This window comes from Salvelinus sp. IW2-2015, linkage group LG33 (assembly GCF_002910315.2).
Source record: "Salvelinus sp. IW2-2015 linkage group LG33, ASM291031v2, whole genome shotgun sequence".
Lineage (NCBI taxonomy): Eukaryota > Metazoa > Chordata > Actinopteri > Salmoniformes > Salmonidae > Salvelinus > Salvelinus sp. IW2-2015.
The window spans coordinates 28,503,978-28,521,936 of NC_036872.1; the positions used below are offsets into that span (position 1 = coordinate 28,503,978).

General features: G+C 40.0%; 1 protein-coding gene across 6 annotated transcripts in view; it reads right to left on the reverse strand.

Moving 5' to 3' along the window:
• The window catches only part of LOC111957672 (vesicle-associated membrane protein 8), a 45,981-nt gene extending 30,928 nt beyond the window's left edge, over window positions 1–15,053 (reverse strand). For 2 of the 6 annotated variants that reach the window (XM_023978593.2, XM_023978592.2), the window contains exons 1-3: window positions 1,645–1,802; window positions 767–990; window positions 580–670 (exon numbers count right to left, since the gene is read on the reverse strand). In XM_023978593.2, coding sequence (XP_023834361.1) covers window positions 580–670; window positions 767–981 — 306 coding nt within the window. In that variant the 5' untranslated portion in view covers window positions 982–990; window positions 1,645–1,802. Of the gene's footprint in view, window positions 1–579; window positions 671–766; window positions 991–1,644; window positions 1,804–14,751 lie in introns of those variants that run through there. The other 4 variants (XM_070437068.1, XM_023978590.2, XM_023978591.1 and 1 more) reach the window with 4 other exon arrangements.
• Between the last annotated feature and the right edge of the window lie 2,906 nt (window positions 15,054–17,959).

Here is a 17,959-nt window from a genome sequence, read left to right on the forward strand (position 1 = left end):
ACTGCAAAATATTTGGCAAAGAAATTACCTTTATGTCCTGAATATAAAGCGTTATGTTTGGGGCACATTGAACACAACATATCACTGAGTAGCACTCTTCATTTTTTCCAAGGCTGTATCATGTTATGGGTATGCTTGTCATTGGCAAAGGCTTTTTAGGATACAAATAAACAGAAGCACAACCATAAAGGAACAGAGCTGAAAAATAATAAGGTGAAAATGTTGTACAATCCAGGTTTGCTAAGTTCTTATAGACTCTTCCAGAAAGACACACAGCTAAAATTGCTGCCAAATGTGATTGTAACTTGTACTGAGGGCTGTCATGAAAAAAACACATTTCCACTTTGTCATTATGAGTGTGTAAATAGGTGAGAATTTTTTTTATGTTATTTATTTTGAATTCAGGCTGTAACAAAATGTGGAATAAGTCAAGGGGTATGAATACTTTCTGAAGGAAACATGACGCCATAAGAAATTACTAGGAGCGAGAACATCACATCAACATTTCCTTGGGATGTATTCTGCCCCTCTTAGAAAAGTGTCTGTTAACGGCAGTATATGCATGCACGTGCTGCTTACATTTTCAGTGGAGAGCTTGATGCAGGTGGAGTAATGCTCTGAGATCTGTGCATTTGACAGTATGGGCACAGCAGCAGGGGTCCCCGTGGTGCTGAACACAAACACAAGGATTGTCTCTTACAAAGGTCTAAATCAATAGAACACCTGTCAAGATGTAGTACTAAAGGAGATTACTGGCTTGTCCTACCTATGAGAGGTAGATTCATTAAATGAGGAGTCAGCGGCAGCTTGCAAGTCAATGACCCGGGATCTGCGCCTCTGACGCCGCTCTAGCTCATCATCGTTTCCCTCGAAAGATGCGAAGAGCGGGGTGCTGCTCGCGGCAGGAGAGGCGCCCCTGTGCTTCAGGGACGGTGAGGCCCACTGACGCACCCGGGAAAGGGGTGAGGACGATGAGCTCATCGTGACTGCCTGGGGGGAGAGGGACACAGAGATGCACATTAAGTTCTTTATTCCTCTCTGCTCCCTGAAGTTGCATTTATTAAAATGAGTTATACTGTCGGTACAGTAACGTTAGCTGTTGGATATTTCATCATAGGAGCCTAGCTATCTAACGTTACGAAAGCAAAGGCAGCTTGATTTTTTTTTAAAGCAATCCTAAATTAACAACGTTTTTGTTGTTGGCCACCTGTAAACAATGTAATTTTAGTTAGCACTTGGGCTGGCAAAGCTAAACCTAGTCAGCCTAAATACAGGAAGGTATCGTTTGTGATTGTTGGTAGCTGTGATACTATCGTTAACGTTACCTAGTTAGCCAACTTTTTAGCTAGCTAAAAACATAACTGAATTAGATAGAGAACTTGCTATATCTGATATCAATAAACTAGTTAAGTTAGCTAAAGTTAGTTAAGGTTGGTGTGGGTATAATTTGTGTAACGTTCCAACAGGAATCTGTTCCAAAAACTTCGTAAATAACAAGGATGCTAACTAAAATMTGCTAATTTGCAATACCCAACAAGGATGTTAACTAAAATGTGTTTATTTGCCATACCCAGATTTTGTTTATGCTAGCTAACGTTGCTGTATGAAAACAAAAGCTGTAACTAGATTGAATTCGTACATTACCTCGATTATTTCCAAAGCTTCTGGAACAGTGAACTGTTTCTTTATAGATAGCTACATTAAAATGAAAACAGAGCGTCTTTTGCTTTGTAGGAATGCACTTTTGTTCCTGATCAGATTTGAAAATGTGCGCCGAAGGGTTTAAGTAACGACAGTGTGCATTACCATGTTGAATCGACACTCGACTCCGCCCCATTGAGGTAGCTCCGCCAATACCACATTTTGTGTTTAGACACCCGATTAGCCACCAATCACCCCATTAAAAGGTGGAAACATCTTACCAATCACACCATTGTTTCCACCTTTTAATGGGGTGATTGGTGACTAATCGGGTGGTTTAGAAGATGACAAACTGGGGGAGTGTTACCGAGGTGCCGAAAAACTTTTTGAGGGGACATTTCTACCATTAAATATTTTCTCTGGTGTTTTATCTCCAGAGTGGGTGACCCACCTGCGGTGCAGAGTCCTCTCTCCAATTAAAAATATTTGACCAAATTGTGTCCCCAAATGGCACCATATTCCAGAGCAAATCAAAATTAATTTGTCACATACATTAGCAGATGTTAATGCGAGTGTAGCGAAATGCTTGTGCTTCTAGTTCCGACAATGCAGTAATAACCAACGAGTAATCTAACCTAACAATTTCACAACAACTACCTTATACACACAAGTGTAAAGGAATGAAAAATATGTACATAAAAATATATGAATGAGTGATGGTACAGAACYGCATAGGCAAGATGCAGTAGATGGTATCGAGTACAGTATATACATATGAGATGAGTAATGTAGGGTATGTAAACATATAAAAGTGGCATTGTTTAAAGTGTCTAGTGATACATGCATTACATCAAGATGGCAAGATGCAGTATATGGTATAGAGTACAGTATATACAGTGGGGAGAACAAGTATTTGATACACTGCCGATTTTGCAGGTTTTCCTACTTACAAAGCATGTAGAGGTCTGTACATTTTATCATAGGTACACTTCAACTGTGAGAGACGGAATCTAAAACAAAAATCCAGAAAATCACATTGTATGATTTTTAAGTAATTAATTTGCATTTTACACCGCAGATGTTATTGCGGTGTAGCGAAATGCTTGTGTGATTGTGACAAGTCTGTTTATATTTGGCTTGGCTAGCTAGCTATCTTGCTAATTGTGATTTGAATGATGCAGCAATACCAGATAAAGAGCATCTGCTTTTTGGCACCCTGCCCCAGTTTCTAGAGGGAAGTGGACTTGCGGAGATGCAGAGGCTTGCATCGGCTTTTCTGGACCGCTGCTGATGTGTACTGCCGCTTTCTCTCTCAAGATAGTACCTTTCTCAACTGCTTATCATCTAAAGCTGTGCAAGACCATCACCCAAGAACTGCCATATTCCTACATTTGTTTTGTTAAATTGTTTTTTGTTTATTTTGTTTTTGAAGCAACTTTGAGATTCTACTTGTAATGAAAGCACTATATTAAAGAAATCGATTATTATTTATTTTTAAAGTCTATTTAGAAAAGATAAAGGTCCCTGGTTTAGGCCAAAACCTTATCATTGTAATTGGGTTTAGGTTTGGATATTGAAATATTTTCCCTATTTCCGTCATAAAAAAACATGTTGGTAACCTATGAAAGAATTGCTAGACTAATTCAAACCATAAATGACACTAGACGGCGGTAAGTAGGTCTAGAAGAGAACAGAATCATTGCATTGAGTAGGTTTGTCGCCTTTCCAATATAAGTATTTTATAGTTCTGTATCAAATGGTGATCAGGACTGTGTATTATGATGTAGTAATAGTTAGTGAAATTGTGTGCACAGATATTTGGTTTTAACATTTCACCCCTTATGAATAAACATACAACCATTGCACATGTGTACTCTTTCAACAAACCCTATTTCCTATCAATGGGTCTCACCATATGTAGTCTATTTGTCTATTCCATTTGATCTATGCTACTCTAGTGCCAATGATCTCTCCGTCAGCATATAATCTCTCTATGTTGTTTTTCTCAGCCAAAGCCTACCTATTCCCGGAATACCTGCATTGAGGAAGCATTCTCCCACAGTCAGTCTAACTGCCCTGGCTTGCACTACTCCCTTTACCTCCCTCCTCCTGGAGAGATGTGATGTATAATCTGGCTAATGCATCTGCAGAGAAGTGCCCCAATGATATATGGTTATGGTCTATAGAGGAAACTGGAAAATAAACACACACACACCATGAGTAGAAAGCGGATAGAGTGCCTGGGAGGATGGGATGAGGGGGAGAAAAAGAGGCCAGTTATCTTTCCAAAYGATATTTGAAGCCACCCCTATTCTTATTATTGAGTGTTGTTGTTCTTTGGGAGTTCATATAGTGATTACATGTACTGATAGTTAAGTCTACCATCCCCGTCTGTGCACAGCGCTGTCATTAGTTCACTATATCAGCAGTCATCGGCTGACTGTCCCCCAAACAGGTCAACCAGCAGCAACGGGGATACTGGCACTTTACTCCCAACAAAATTGCAAAACTGGCTGGTACAATGTATTGGTAAGGACTTTTCTATTGTCTATGTATGTATTGTAAATTGAAGGTCTGGGAGGTGTAGAGAGGCTGGTCCTACGAGCAAGGGCTTGCATCCCTATATCAATTTCTCTCATTCTCTCTCCTGTCATCATTTAATCTGTAAGAAATTACCTGTGGGACACTCCAATCACCTGCGTGGGCACTTTGTTGACCTTATAAAAGGTCGACACACAGATATTATTGGATATTTTTGGTTCCATTGGCCATCAGAGAAAGGCCTTTGGAAAAGGACAATGTTGGTGAGTGTGGGCTATACAAAATCTTATAGCCTATGAAAACATTTGTTTCAAACATACTGTATTTACAGTAGACTATCTTAAGATATATGTTCTTCCATATTTTAAGAGGGATACTATTCATTACACATCGATTTTTTGACAGATGTATGATAGAGATCAATACTCTATTTTGGATATTAAGCCTGTCTGTGTAAGGGTAAATACTCTTGTAGACAGAATGTTACCAACGTTGATTGATTTCATTCAGTAGGCTGCTGCATTCACACTGACGTGTTTAGGTTCTCATTCGATGTTGTCATGTSAACAGTCACGTAGTATCAAAGATAAACTGCTGTTCTACTTAATACGAATATAGCCTTGCTAGCCTTCTACTGTATGTCGCTTTGCTAAGACCAAAATTGCACAGTGACGGAATATATTTAACAGTGACGGAATATATTTCACAGCTGAAGAGGTGAATGAAGAGAGGGATGCCCCCCGGGACTATGTAAAGGGTTTGTCAAAAACTAAAGGTGGGAGTGATAAGGTTGAGAGAGAAACAGAGAGCGAGAGAAAAAGGAAAAGAGAGGAACGGAATGGAACAGGTGGCTTGTGTGGAGCCACAACCACAGACATAAACAATGCCTTTGTTACGCTCYTTGATAGATGAAGACCAAGGTGCAGCGTGGTAGGCGTACATTTTTCTTTATTTTCAAATGACACCAAAAAACAACAAAACGAACGTAAAGCTCTGTAGCGCCAAACAGCAACTATACAAAGACAAGATCCCACAAACTAGGGTGGAAAACAGGCTGCCTAAGTATGATTCCCAATCAGAGACAGTATATGATAGACAACTGCCTCTGATTGGGAACAATACCCGGCCAACAAAGAAATAGATAACTAGAATGCCCACCCAAATCACACTCTGACCTAACCAAATAGAGAAATAAAAAGGCTCTCTAAGGTCAGGGCGTGACAGCCTTTGTCTCGTTCACCAGAGAGAAGTTTTAATTCACCACAGGTCTTGCATGCATTGTTGTGTTGCTGCCATTACATATTTTCTCTGGTGATTTATATCCCCAGAGCGGGGTGACCCACCTGCGGTGCAGAGTCTTCTCTCTAAATTAAAAGATTTGACTAAGTTTGTGTCCCAAATGGCACCGTATTCCCTACAGGACCCATAATATAGTAGTACACTATATAGGGAATAGGGTGCCATTTGGGACGCTGAATAAGTTAATAGACTGCTGCTGCACTGGTGGTCTGTGTGTTGATTGGTATGGTAGGATGCCTGCCTCCTTCGTGTGTGTGCCTCCCTCCCTCCCTCCCTCCYTGGCGATTTTAGCATGTAAATATTGGTGGGGCAACATTTTGTTTAGATGCATGCAGTGATGGAAAAAGTACGCAATTGTCATACTTGAGTAAAAGTAAAAGATACCTTAATAGAAAATGACTCAAGTAAAAGTGAAAGTTACCCAGAAAAATACTACTTGAGTAATTCCATACAGTATTCTATACTATTCTACGGTATCTTAGTCACTTAAGTGTTACATATCTGGCATTACTCATCTCATATGTATAATATGTATATAAATTCCCAATCTGGCCCTCAAACCATCATGGTACCTAATAATCCCCAGTTTATAATTGGCTCATTCATCCCCCTCCTCTCCCCTGTAACTATTCCCAGGTCGTTGCTGCAAATGAGAACGTGTTCTCAGTCAACTTACCTGGTAAATAACGGTAAAATAACGGTAAAATAAAAAATAAATAAAAATACTGTTTTCTATACTATCTACGGTTTTTAATCACTTAATATGTTTACATATCTTGCATTACTCCTCTTCATATGTATATACTGTATTCTATACTATTTTACTATATCTCTAGTCCGTTCCGCTCTGACATCGATCGTCCATATGTATATCAAGAATTTAGAACCAGGAACAGTATAGCCCTTGGTTCTCTCCTGACCTGACTCCTTAACCAACAGAAAAACATCCTATGGCGTTCTCATTAGCATCGAACAGCCCCCGTGATATGCAACTTTTCAGGGAAGCTAGAAACCAATATACACAGCAGTTGGAAAGCCAAGGCAGCTTTTTCAAGCAGAAATTTGCTTCCGCAACACAAATTCAAAAAGGTTCTGGGACAGTAAAGTCCATGGAGAATAGAACAGCTCCTCCCAGCTCCAACTGCACTGGAGATAGGAAACACTGTCACCCACGACAAATCCACTATAATTGAGAATTTTAATAAGCATCATTTTTCTCGGGGCCATGCTTTCCACCTGGCTACCCTAACCCCGGTCAACAGCACTGCCCTCCCCTCTGTACTCGCCCAAGCCTTCCCATTTCTCTTTCTCCCAAATACAGTCAGCTGATGTTCTGAAAGAGCTGCAAAATCTGGACCCTTACAAATCAGCCGGGCTAGATATCTGGACCCTTCTTTCTAAACTATCGCTGTGAAATTGTTGCCACCCTATTACTAGCCTTTTCAACCTCTCTTCGTCGTCGTCTGAGATTCCCAAAGATTGGAAAGCAGCTGCGGTTATCCCCCTCTTCAAAGGGGGACACTCTTGACCCTAACAGCTACAGACCTATATCTATCCTACCCTGCCTTCTAAGGTCTTCGAAAGCCAAGTCAACAAACAGATTCCGACCATTCGAATCCCACCATACCTTCTCCGCTATGCAATCTGGTTTCAGAGCGGTCATGGGTGCACCTCAGCACGCTCAAGGTCAACGATTCTTAACCGCCATCGATAGGAAAACAATACTGTGCAGCCGTATTCATTGACCTGGCCAAGGCTTTTGACTCTGTCAATCACCACATCTCATCGGCAGACTCGACGCCTTGGTTTCTCTAATGTTGCCTCGCCTGGTTCACCAACTACTTCTCTGACGAGTTCAGTGTGTCTATCGAAGGGTCTGTTATCCGGAAATCTGGCAGTCTCTATGGGGTGCACAGGGTTCAATTCTTGGAAGCGTCTTCTCTGTATACATCAATGATGTCGCTCTTGCTGCTGGTGATTCTCTGATCCACCTCTACGCAGACGACACTTTCTGTATACTTTTGGCCCTTCTTTGACACTGTGGTTAACAACCTCCAGGCGAGCTTCAATGCCGTACAACTCTCCTTCCGTGGCCTCCAATTGCTCTTAAATACAAGTAAAACTAAATGCATGCTCTTCAACCGATCGCTGCCTGCACCTGCCCGCCTGTCCAATATCACTACTGGACGGCTCTGACTTAGAATATGTGGACAACTACAAATACCAGGTGTCTGGTTAGACTTAAACTCTCCTTCCAGACTCACATCAAACATTCCAATCCAAAGTTAAATCTAGAATTGGCTTCCTATTCCGCAACCAAGCATCCTTCACTCATGCTGCCAAACATACCCTTGTAAAACTGACCCTCTACCAATCCTCGACTCGGTGATGTCATTTACAAAATGCCTCCAAAACCCTACTCAATTAAATTGGATGCAGTCTATCACAGTGCCATCCGTTTTGTCACCAAAGCCCATATACTACCCACCACTGCGACCTGTACACTCTCGTTGGCTGGCCCTCGCTTCATACTCGTCGCCAAACCCACTGGCTCCAGGTCACTTACAAGACCCTGCTAGGTAAAGTCCCCTTATCTCAGCTCGCTGGTCACCATAGCAGCACCTACCTGTAGCACGCGCACCAGCAGGTATATCTCTCTGGTCACCCCCAAAACCAATTTTCCTTTGGCCGCCTCTCCTTCCAGTCTCTGCTGCAATGACTGGAATGAACTACAAAAATCTCTGAAACTGGAAACACTTATCTCCCTCACTAGCTTTAAGCACCAGCTGTCAGAGCAGCTCATAGATTACTGCACCTGTACATAGCCCATCTATAATTTAGCCCAAACAACTACCTCTTACCTACTGTATTTTTTTTTTTTTTTTTGCTCCTTTGCACCCCATTATTTCTATCTCTACTTTACACTTTCTTCCACTGCAAACCAACCATTCCAGTGTTTTTTAACTTGCTTATTGTATTTTCTTCGCCACCATGGCCTTTTTATATTTTTATTATATATATATATATATTTGTTTGCCTTCACCTCCCTTATCTCACCTCACTTGCTCACATTGTATATAGACTATTTTTCACTGTATTATTGACTGTGTTTGTTTTACTCCATGTGTAACTATGTGTTGTTGTATGTGTCGAACTGCTTTGCTTTATCTTGGCCAGGTCGCAATTGTAAATGAGAATGTGTTCTCAATTTGCCTACCTGGTTAAATAAAGGTGAAATAAAWAAAAWAWAAAAAATAAATACAGTCTTAATTCATTTCTACTTAGATTTGTGTGTATATGTTGTGTAATTTGTTAGATATTACTTGTTAGATACTACCGCACTGTCYGAGCTAGAAGCACAAGCATTTTGCTACACCCACAATAACATCTGCTAATCACGAGTATGTGACCAATAAAATATGATTTGATTTGAAGAGTTACAGGGTGTGTTAAGTGGTGGTGTCCCATCCTTTCCGGTTGTTGGTCTGAAGTAGGACTAAATATATTTTAATAGTGGAGTATGGTGGTGTTTTTTGTTGTTGTTGTGAGTGTAGTGTTAGATTTTAGGGTATTTGTTTATTTTTCAAGCAAAGTATAAAGAGTTATACTCCAGTCTAGTATGTGGCGGTAATGCAAAATGTATTGGATGCCAACCGCCGTTAAACCTCATTGAAGAAGAAGCTTTCTTTCAGCAATGCTACACTTGGCTATCAGCGGAGCTTTGTCTGGCAGTGAAACAGTTCATTCAGCCTCATTTACTGCCTTTAAAAAAAGCATAGCTGATATGGCTGACTTGCTTAAACAAATGTGGTTTCTACTGACAATTGAGATGTACAAACTATGGCATATTTCATTTTTACATTTTTAAATTGAACCTTTATTTAACTAGGCATTTAATGGGACGATGAGCAGATAAGAGGCAATCCGTAATCAATTAAGACATTAATGAGSGAGCTAGGACGGACATAGTCAATATAACTATTTGTTCAGCACTTTGGAAATGTACAGCAACAGAATTCAGAACATGGGCCATTCTTACAGTGTTCTCTCTGTACACCAAGTCAGAACCGTAGGATAAATAAAGGTGGCATATAAGCAGACAATGAAAGCTCTTGCAATATTCTATGATWAAATTTCTCTAAAACAGGCTATAGGCTACATGTGCACCACCAAGTCAGAATAATAGGCTAAGTTATGAGGGGGAAAGGCACCAAATTATTAGGGTGAGGCACATCGGCTACTAACAGCTTACTACACAACATACAGTTAGTATGAATTTCTTAGCAACAGTATACATATCTCGCAGGCATATTACATTGTTTATGCAGCAGCATACAATACATTTTTGGAATCACCTRGTTGTGCTGTGCTCACTTGAACAGGAAGGTGGCGCAGCGGTCCTTCGTGGGTGTAACGGCGTTCCTCCTCCTCCGAAGAGGAGGAGCAGGGATTAAACCAAGGCGCAGCGTAGTGAAATGACATAATGCTTTATTAAATAAACAAAAGAGACAAAGACGAAAACGAACTATACTTGATTAAACTAACAAAACAAAATAAACGATGTAGACAGACCTGAACGACGAATTTACATATAACGTGAAGAACGCAAATAACAGGAACAGACTACATGAAACGAACAAACCGCAAACAGTCCCGTATGGTGCAAACAGTCCCGTATGGTGCAAACATATACACAGACACAGGAGACAACCACCCACAACGAACACTGTGAAACAACCTACCTAAATATGACTCTCAATTAGAGGAACGCCAAACACCTGCCTCTAATTGAGAGCCATACCAGGCAACCCTTAAACCAACATAGAAACAGACAACATAGAATGCCCACCCAGTAGATATAACATGATTTTCTCTGTGGGCAATGACCTTGAGCCTTCTTGGATGGGCACTTCTAATGTAACTCTATGGCAGCACCCAAAGGGCTTGAATTTTCGAGCTCTACCCGTACATTTTGCGGTGATGTAGGCTATGCCCTACCTGCCCTGAAAGACGGGTCGCCACTGCCCTCCCATTTCCCCATGGATTCCGAGTGTTAATCCGTTAGAGCTGGTGTTTCTGGAGGAAGACACCATACTGGCTGTGACTGGGGCTGTTGCAGTGACCTTACTACCACCACACCAGTCATGACCGCAGTAAAATTCCACGTGACCACGGTAATCTCCTTTTATGCATTCTGAACATGCTTTGGTAATACCCAATTTGCTAATGACCATCAGGTCCTAATGGCCTACTGTCCCTCTAACCATCAATGCAAATGCAATCGAAAATCACATCAAACACTTATTGTCAAAACAGTAGGCCTATCATAATTTTAAAACTCACCTCACTGTGATGATCAATTTAAAGAAACAAGTTCAACAGCCATTTGAAACAGTGTAAAACCTGATTGTTGTGGTGTTGTTTCAAAGCCTAACACAATGAAATGGACAGTGTTTTCTAAGGTGAGGATTAATTCAAAACACCATATGCATATTAGAGTCTAGCCTATACTCCAAAATTAAACAAATTTGAGTAATCGCTTTTGAGTGTGGACTGTATTATTATGCATACTGCATGGACTGGTTAGCTTATGCTACGCTCCAAAATGTATATCCATGAGTCTGGGAGAGAACGTATAGTCTTAGGCGATGCTGTTGTAGCCTAATAATAGGGAATTGTTAATATTTTCATAATGAAATGGGTGACACATTACCTTTAGCGATAAAGAATATCTCACCACCATGAGTTTCCATCTCCTTCTCGCTCTCCATTATTCCTTTCTCGAGCGTGTTGACGGGCTGTGAACAGTTTAGTGAATATGTTTTGTTGCGATTTTCCTGAATAGATTTCACTTGGATTCCCAATTTTAGCATAGGTAGCTGCYGGAACAAGGTTGGAGAGCCGTGCCATATAGGGCTGGGGCGGAATATCACCTATCGGGCAGCGAGAGCATGCTCCTCAAACAGTGGTTGATGCGTGGAGTGAAAAGAGTGTTCTTATGCACTACATGACCAAAAGTATGTGGACACCAGCTTGTCGACCATCTCATGGGCATTAATAGGGAGTTGGTCCCCCCTTTGCTGCTACATCAGCCTCCACTCTTCTGGGAAGGCTTTCCACTAGATGTTGGAACATTGCTGCGGGGACTTGCGTGTCCATTCAGCCACACCATTTTACTGCCAGCGTTTGTCTATGGAGATTGCATGGTTGTGTGCTCGATTTTGTACACCTGTCAGCAACGGGTGTGGATGAAATAGGTGAATCCACAAATTTGCAAGGGAATCCACATACTTTTGTATATATAGTGTATTTATTTTTCAGCTGCTCATATTAAGCACATGATCCGCTATAAAACCAAAGTAGCCAACAAAACGGACCGTTGGAAAAGCACATGGCCTCCATTCGCTATTCCAGTGCATACAGATGACATGTCTTTTTCCCCTGCCCCTGTACATTTTATGGGCTGCATGGCACGACTATAGGCTATTGATGGTTTGCGCTCTGTTCCTTGCCTCAGGCTGCACAGCTGTTCTCATCAAGTGATCATATTTTCAGACTGTTCTCAATTTAATCTTGTCTTTACTAATATGTAAAAAAWYWTTAAAAAAAAAGTAGAATGGCCCATATATTATATGTTTAGATTTCTAAGACACTCTAAGGTTTGTATTATTCACAACTAAAGCTGCCAAATATCTCTAAATCTAGCATAGGCCTGTTTCAAACTTTTACGCTCAACATAGCCACTTCAAATGCTCACTCTCTCCGTAATGAGAAAAATATCCTTTCTATTTTATTTAGCTACATTCAATTATACTGAACAAAAATATAAATGCCACATGTAAAGTGTTTTCCCCATGTTTCATGACCTGAAATAAAAGATTCTCTCAAATGTTGTGCACAAATTTGTTTACATCCCTGTTAGTGAGCATTTCTTCTTTGCCTAGATAATCCATCCCCCTGACAGGTGTGACATATCAAGAAGCTGATTGAGTTTATTTTATTTTTACAGGGACAGTGCTCATTAATCAACGTTTCAGTAAAAGTGACGGTTTTAGCCAGCCGGCTAATTTTCAACCACAGTCCCTGGGCAGGTTATTAAAAACAATTACAATACAGACAATCAATGAGCAGTGAGCACACGCAGAGCAACATAGGACAGGCAAGACATAGCATACAGACAGAGCAACATAGCACAAAAAATCCATAAAAGCAACAAAGTGTTTCCACACCTCACAAGCTACAGACAACAGATAACATGGCAATACACAATTAAACAGCATGATCATTACACAGGTGCACCTTGTGCTGGGGACAATAAAAGGCCATTCTAAAATGTGCAGTTTTGTCACACATCACAATACCACAGATGTCTTAAGTTTTGAGGGAGTGTGTTTTAGAGAATTTGTCAGTATGTCCTACTGACCTCATAACCGCAGACCATGTGTAACCACGCCAGCCCAGGACCTCCACATCAGGCTTCTTCACCTGCGGGATTGTTTGAGGAAGTGTTGAGAAGTATTTCTGTCTGTAATTTTGTGGAGAAAACAAATTCTGATTTGCTGGGCCTGGCTCCGTCGTGGGTGGTCCTAGCTCCCAAGTGGGTGGGCGTATGCCCTGCCAGGTCCACTCGTGGTTGCGCCCTTGCTAAGTCATGTGATATCCATAGATTAGGGCCTAATTCATTTATGTAAATTGACTGATTTCCTTATATGAACTGTAACTGAAATTGTTGCATGTTGCTTTTTGTATTTTTGTTCAGTATTATATTCTTCTTACTATAAAATCATATAAAAGAAAAATGATGGCGCAGACTTATAAACATATCTTGTCAGGTAAATGTACAAGCCTACAGCCTATGATATGGAGCTTAGCCAGATAACTAACATACAGTAGGCCAACTCATATTCTGTTCTCCTGAAAAATATTTTCTTCATATCATAATGTTTCTTTAGACCTGACTAAAATAAATAATGGATTTATTGTGATGGTGTATATTAAATTGATTAATTAGACTTTTTTAAACGTAGATGTTCCAAAGGCATGCATCACTGGCTTGTATGTGTGGAGGCCTGGAGATGCTAAACATGTTTATGTTAATTAACCGTCAATTACCGTGGGCCGGCTGCCAAAATGTCATTGCCGCCACAGCCCTAGCTGTGACATGGAATTTTAGGGGAGATCAGATGGTAGGAGGCAGCAAATAAGAGGTCTCTTGTTCTATGTTTAGTTGCCTGTCTGTACTATTCATATAGCTTCACGTTTCGTTTTGTTAGTTTGTTCAGTGTTAATTCTTTAATAAATAGAATGTACACATACAACGATGCGCCTTGGTTCGATTCATACGACGAACGTGACAAAAGGACAGAGTGAGATAGCAGTAATGACATTAACCTTGTATCTTTATTGACCTTTTATTTGTAGTTTTGTCTCTATGCACATCCACTGGACCCTGCACACTCACACACATACTCACTCCATCATCTGCTCACAGTGGCGGTTAGTGCCGTTTAAGATGAGGGAGGACCATTTTTCTTAATGAGCATGGCTTTATTTCTATTACAGCATATTGGATGACTGTCATTCATATTCCATTCACCCAGTTCAATGTAACAGCGATAGGTTTAGGCTACTACATGATACTACAATTTTCTCTATACCCATCATAAGGTTGCTACAACCTAGCCTTTGAATCAAAGTATACAAACTAGGTGCACACAGGTTGAGAGACAAATTTGAGGTGATAGACAGTGAGTGACACATAGACAGACAGTGACGTTCAATACCGCCTTGCGTCTAGCTGATATAGGATGTAATCATTAGTCCAACAGTGGCAAACGAGAGTTTCTATTGGACAAATGAAAGTATGTTTATCCCCGTTTTGTTCCGTTTACTTCCGTTTAAGAAACGTTTTTCAACAGAATCGGCGGATTGAATACCCCCATGACCACGAGTAAACACACAGCCACGTTGTATTTCTTCTTGCATCCATGCACTCTCCTCCTCTCACCTCTTACCTTCGCTTGTGGACTTCAATGCACAACAAATCAGCTGTATGTGACCAGTCGATAAAACTTTTCCAAGCCAAACCGCTACACACAGCCTACATCGTGGTTACCATATTAGCTAAAGTAATGTCATAGTCAGCATAGCTAATATAACTAACGCGTTAGTAAACCTGCTACAATCATGCAATAACGTTACAGTGTACAGTCAGTAAGCAGTTACACCGGCGGGCCCCGGTGGCAATAAATTAGTAAAAACAAAAGTTACCTTGCCTTGGAAGAGTTCCAGTGTTGTGTTGGATAGTCACAGCCAGCTAGCTAACATAGCATCCCTCTGTTTGAGCAGGGTGTTTTAGTAGGCTAAACTAGCTAGCTGCATTTGCTAGCTAAGTAAGTGAAACTGAACAAAAATTACAATCTCTCTATATTTATATTTCTTTCTTGCTTCTCCTTCATTTTGGAAGATATTAATGTGTTCAAAACAGTTAAACTATTGTCTTTCGCTCTCTTTGAGTCAACTACTCACTATATTTTATGCACTGCAGCGCTAGCTAGCTGTAGCTTATGCTTTCAGTACTAGATTAAATCCTTTGATTTGGTGAACAACATGTCCGTTTATGCTGCAAGACCTCTGATAGTTTGGAGGATATCCTCTGGAAGTTGACATAATTACTGTGTAAGTCTATGGAAGGGGGTGAGAACCATGAGCCTCCTAGGTTTTGTATTGAAGTCAATGTACCCAGAGGAGGACAGAAAGCTAAAGATATTTGGTGACGTATTAGATTTAGTGTAGTTTTATCTAAAAAGGATACCTTTTTTAAGGTTTTACCCTTTTTGTTTTTATGAAATTCACTGAGGAGGAGATCTCCCCTTCTCACACATAATATACACATACATTACTGACTCTACACAGCATATTTGAAAACATTTCTAATAACCTGTTTTTTGCTTTATATTAATGGTATTGTGTTCTAGATTGTTGAAGAAAAAACAATAATTTTATAAATTTGAGAAGAAGGCTGTAATGTAGCAAAATGTGGAAAATGTCAAGGGGTGTGAATACTTTCCGAATGCACTTTACCTCCATCACTCCAGTATCCCTGAACATTGTAATATGGTATTGGAACTGACCCTGTATATAGTATGCTTACCACTTAGGTCTACTTATTGTGTTTCTTCATATTTTTCTTTATTTCTCGTTTTTTCCCTTCTAGTATTACATTTCTATTATTATTGTATTGTAGTTTTGAGTTTGCAAGAAAGGCATTTCACTGGACTTGTGGCAGTTGAATTAAAACTTGAAACTTAAGAGGGAATAATAAAATGGCTGATGTTAAAAGGATGTTGTTTGGTGGTGTCGTGTTCAATTTATCGTTGTTCTGGTTGTTATTGGTACAGGTTTGTGTTCCAGTTACCCGGAAGATATACCCAAAGGCAGTCCAAAATACAAAGAAAATCCACAAAGTTGTAAGAACAGCAGGGAAAAACAAACCTCAAAAGACTAATCAAAAATAAAACAGACAAAACCAGAGTACCTCTGGAATTCCAACTAGAGAAATATATGTTCACAGCATGCTGGGGCTGGGTGCTAACATACAAACACAGAGCAAAAACTGAGGAACACTCAGGTTTAAATACCTACAAGAAAATGAGCACAGGTGCAAACAATAACTAGAACAAGGGAAAAACAAAGGTTCAAAAGGCGCAATGGGAGCATCTAGTGACCAAAAACCTGAATAGTCCTGGCCAAAACCTGCAGTTTGTTGCCATGCAGTTGTGATTTACACCCAAGATTGACAGTGGTAGTTTAAGTGTGTTGTTGTGTGTGTGTGTGTGTGTGTGTGTGTGTGTGTGTGTGTGTGTGTGTGTGTGTGTGTGTGTGTGTGTGTGTGTGTGTGGTTACTCAATCATGGCTTCCTGAATGGTAGAGGCAGTTTAAACCAACATGAAAACACGAGAACACGTCAGTCAGCATGACTGAGCTGCAAACTAAAATGTTGTAAAATACATGGCATTCTATCTGTCATTTTAAAGGCAACAATTGGTATGGTAATGGCGCAAACGGGGGGATATTTGAAATAAGGTATGTTTGACTAATAAATAAATGCTTTGGCTGAGAGTTTAATTTTGCGAGGGTGGACCATGTAAACTTCCAATTTCTAACACGTATGGACCCAGAAGTTAATCACGCAGCTGACCAAATTATGCAAGATTTTACTTAATTTTTRGACTAAAATGACGTACCCAAATCTAACTGCCTGTAGCTCAGGCCCCGAAGCAAGGATATGCATATTTTGCATAGTTTGTGGAAATGTGAAAGGAATGTTGGAGAATATAAAACAATAGATCTGGTAAAAGATAATACAAAGAAAAAAACAACCATTCTTTTGTATTTTTTTTGTACCATCATCTTTGAAATGCAAGAGAAAGGCCATAATGTATTACTCCACTCCAGGTGCAATTTAGATGTTGGCCACTAGATGGCAGCAGTGTGTGCAAAGGTTTAGACTGATCAAATAAACCATTGCATTTCTGTTCAAAATTTTGTATCAAGACTGCCAAAATTGTGCACTCTCCTCAAACAATAGCATGGTATTCTTTCACTGTAATAGCTACTGTTAATTGGACAGTGCAGTTAGATTAACAAGAATTTAAGCTTTCTGCCAATATCAGATATGTCTATGTCGTAGGAAACTTTCTTGTTACTTACAACCTCATTTAATCGTATTAGCCTACGTTAGCTCAACCATCCCGTGGATGGGACACCGATCCCGAAGTTAACCAAGATTATGTAGGAAACAACATGTACCAGGCATTGTGAACGCAGATAAAGATAAAGTGACTGTAACACTTCCTTTCAAGGGGTCCTTATTACATTTTAATTACACTGTAACAAGTATTGTAATTAACTGTAACAACTCTATGTCTAAGCATAGTACATGTAATGTTTGCCTAAGTACAATGTAATTACTAGTTGTAACACAGGATTCAGCTAATTAAAATGAAGTGTATCTTGCAGGGTACTTACATGTAACTAATGTGTACTTATACAGTACATTACCCATCCTGACAACCTGGCCCTCATTTTTTAAGTTTCTGGAAGTGCCATCCAAGTGGGAGAATAAACACACTAGTACACCATAGAGTACATGTAATATTTGCACAAGTACAATGTAATTACTAGTTGTCACACAGTATTTATCTAGTTAAAATTAAGTGTATCTTGAGGGGGACTTACTTGTAATTATAGTGTACTTACAAAGTACGTTACACATCCTGACAATCTAATCGTTAGCTTCTGAAAGCGCCATCCAAGTGGGAAATAAACACATTATTACACCACAGAGTACAATATCTGCATAAGTAATTACTAGGTGTTACACAGGATTTATCTAGTTAAAATGAAGTATAGCTTGAAGGGTACTGACTTGTAATTATAGAGTACCTACCTGTAAAGTACATTACCCATGCTGACA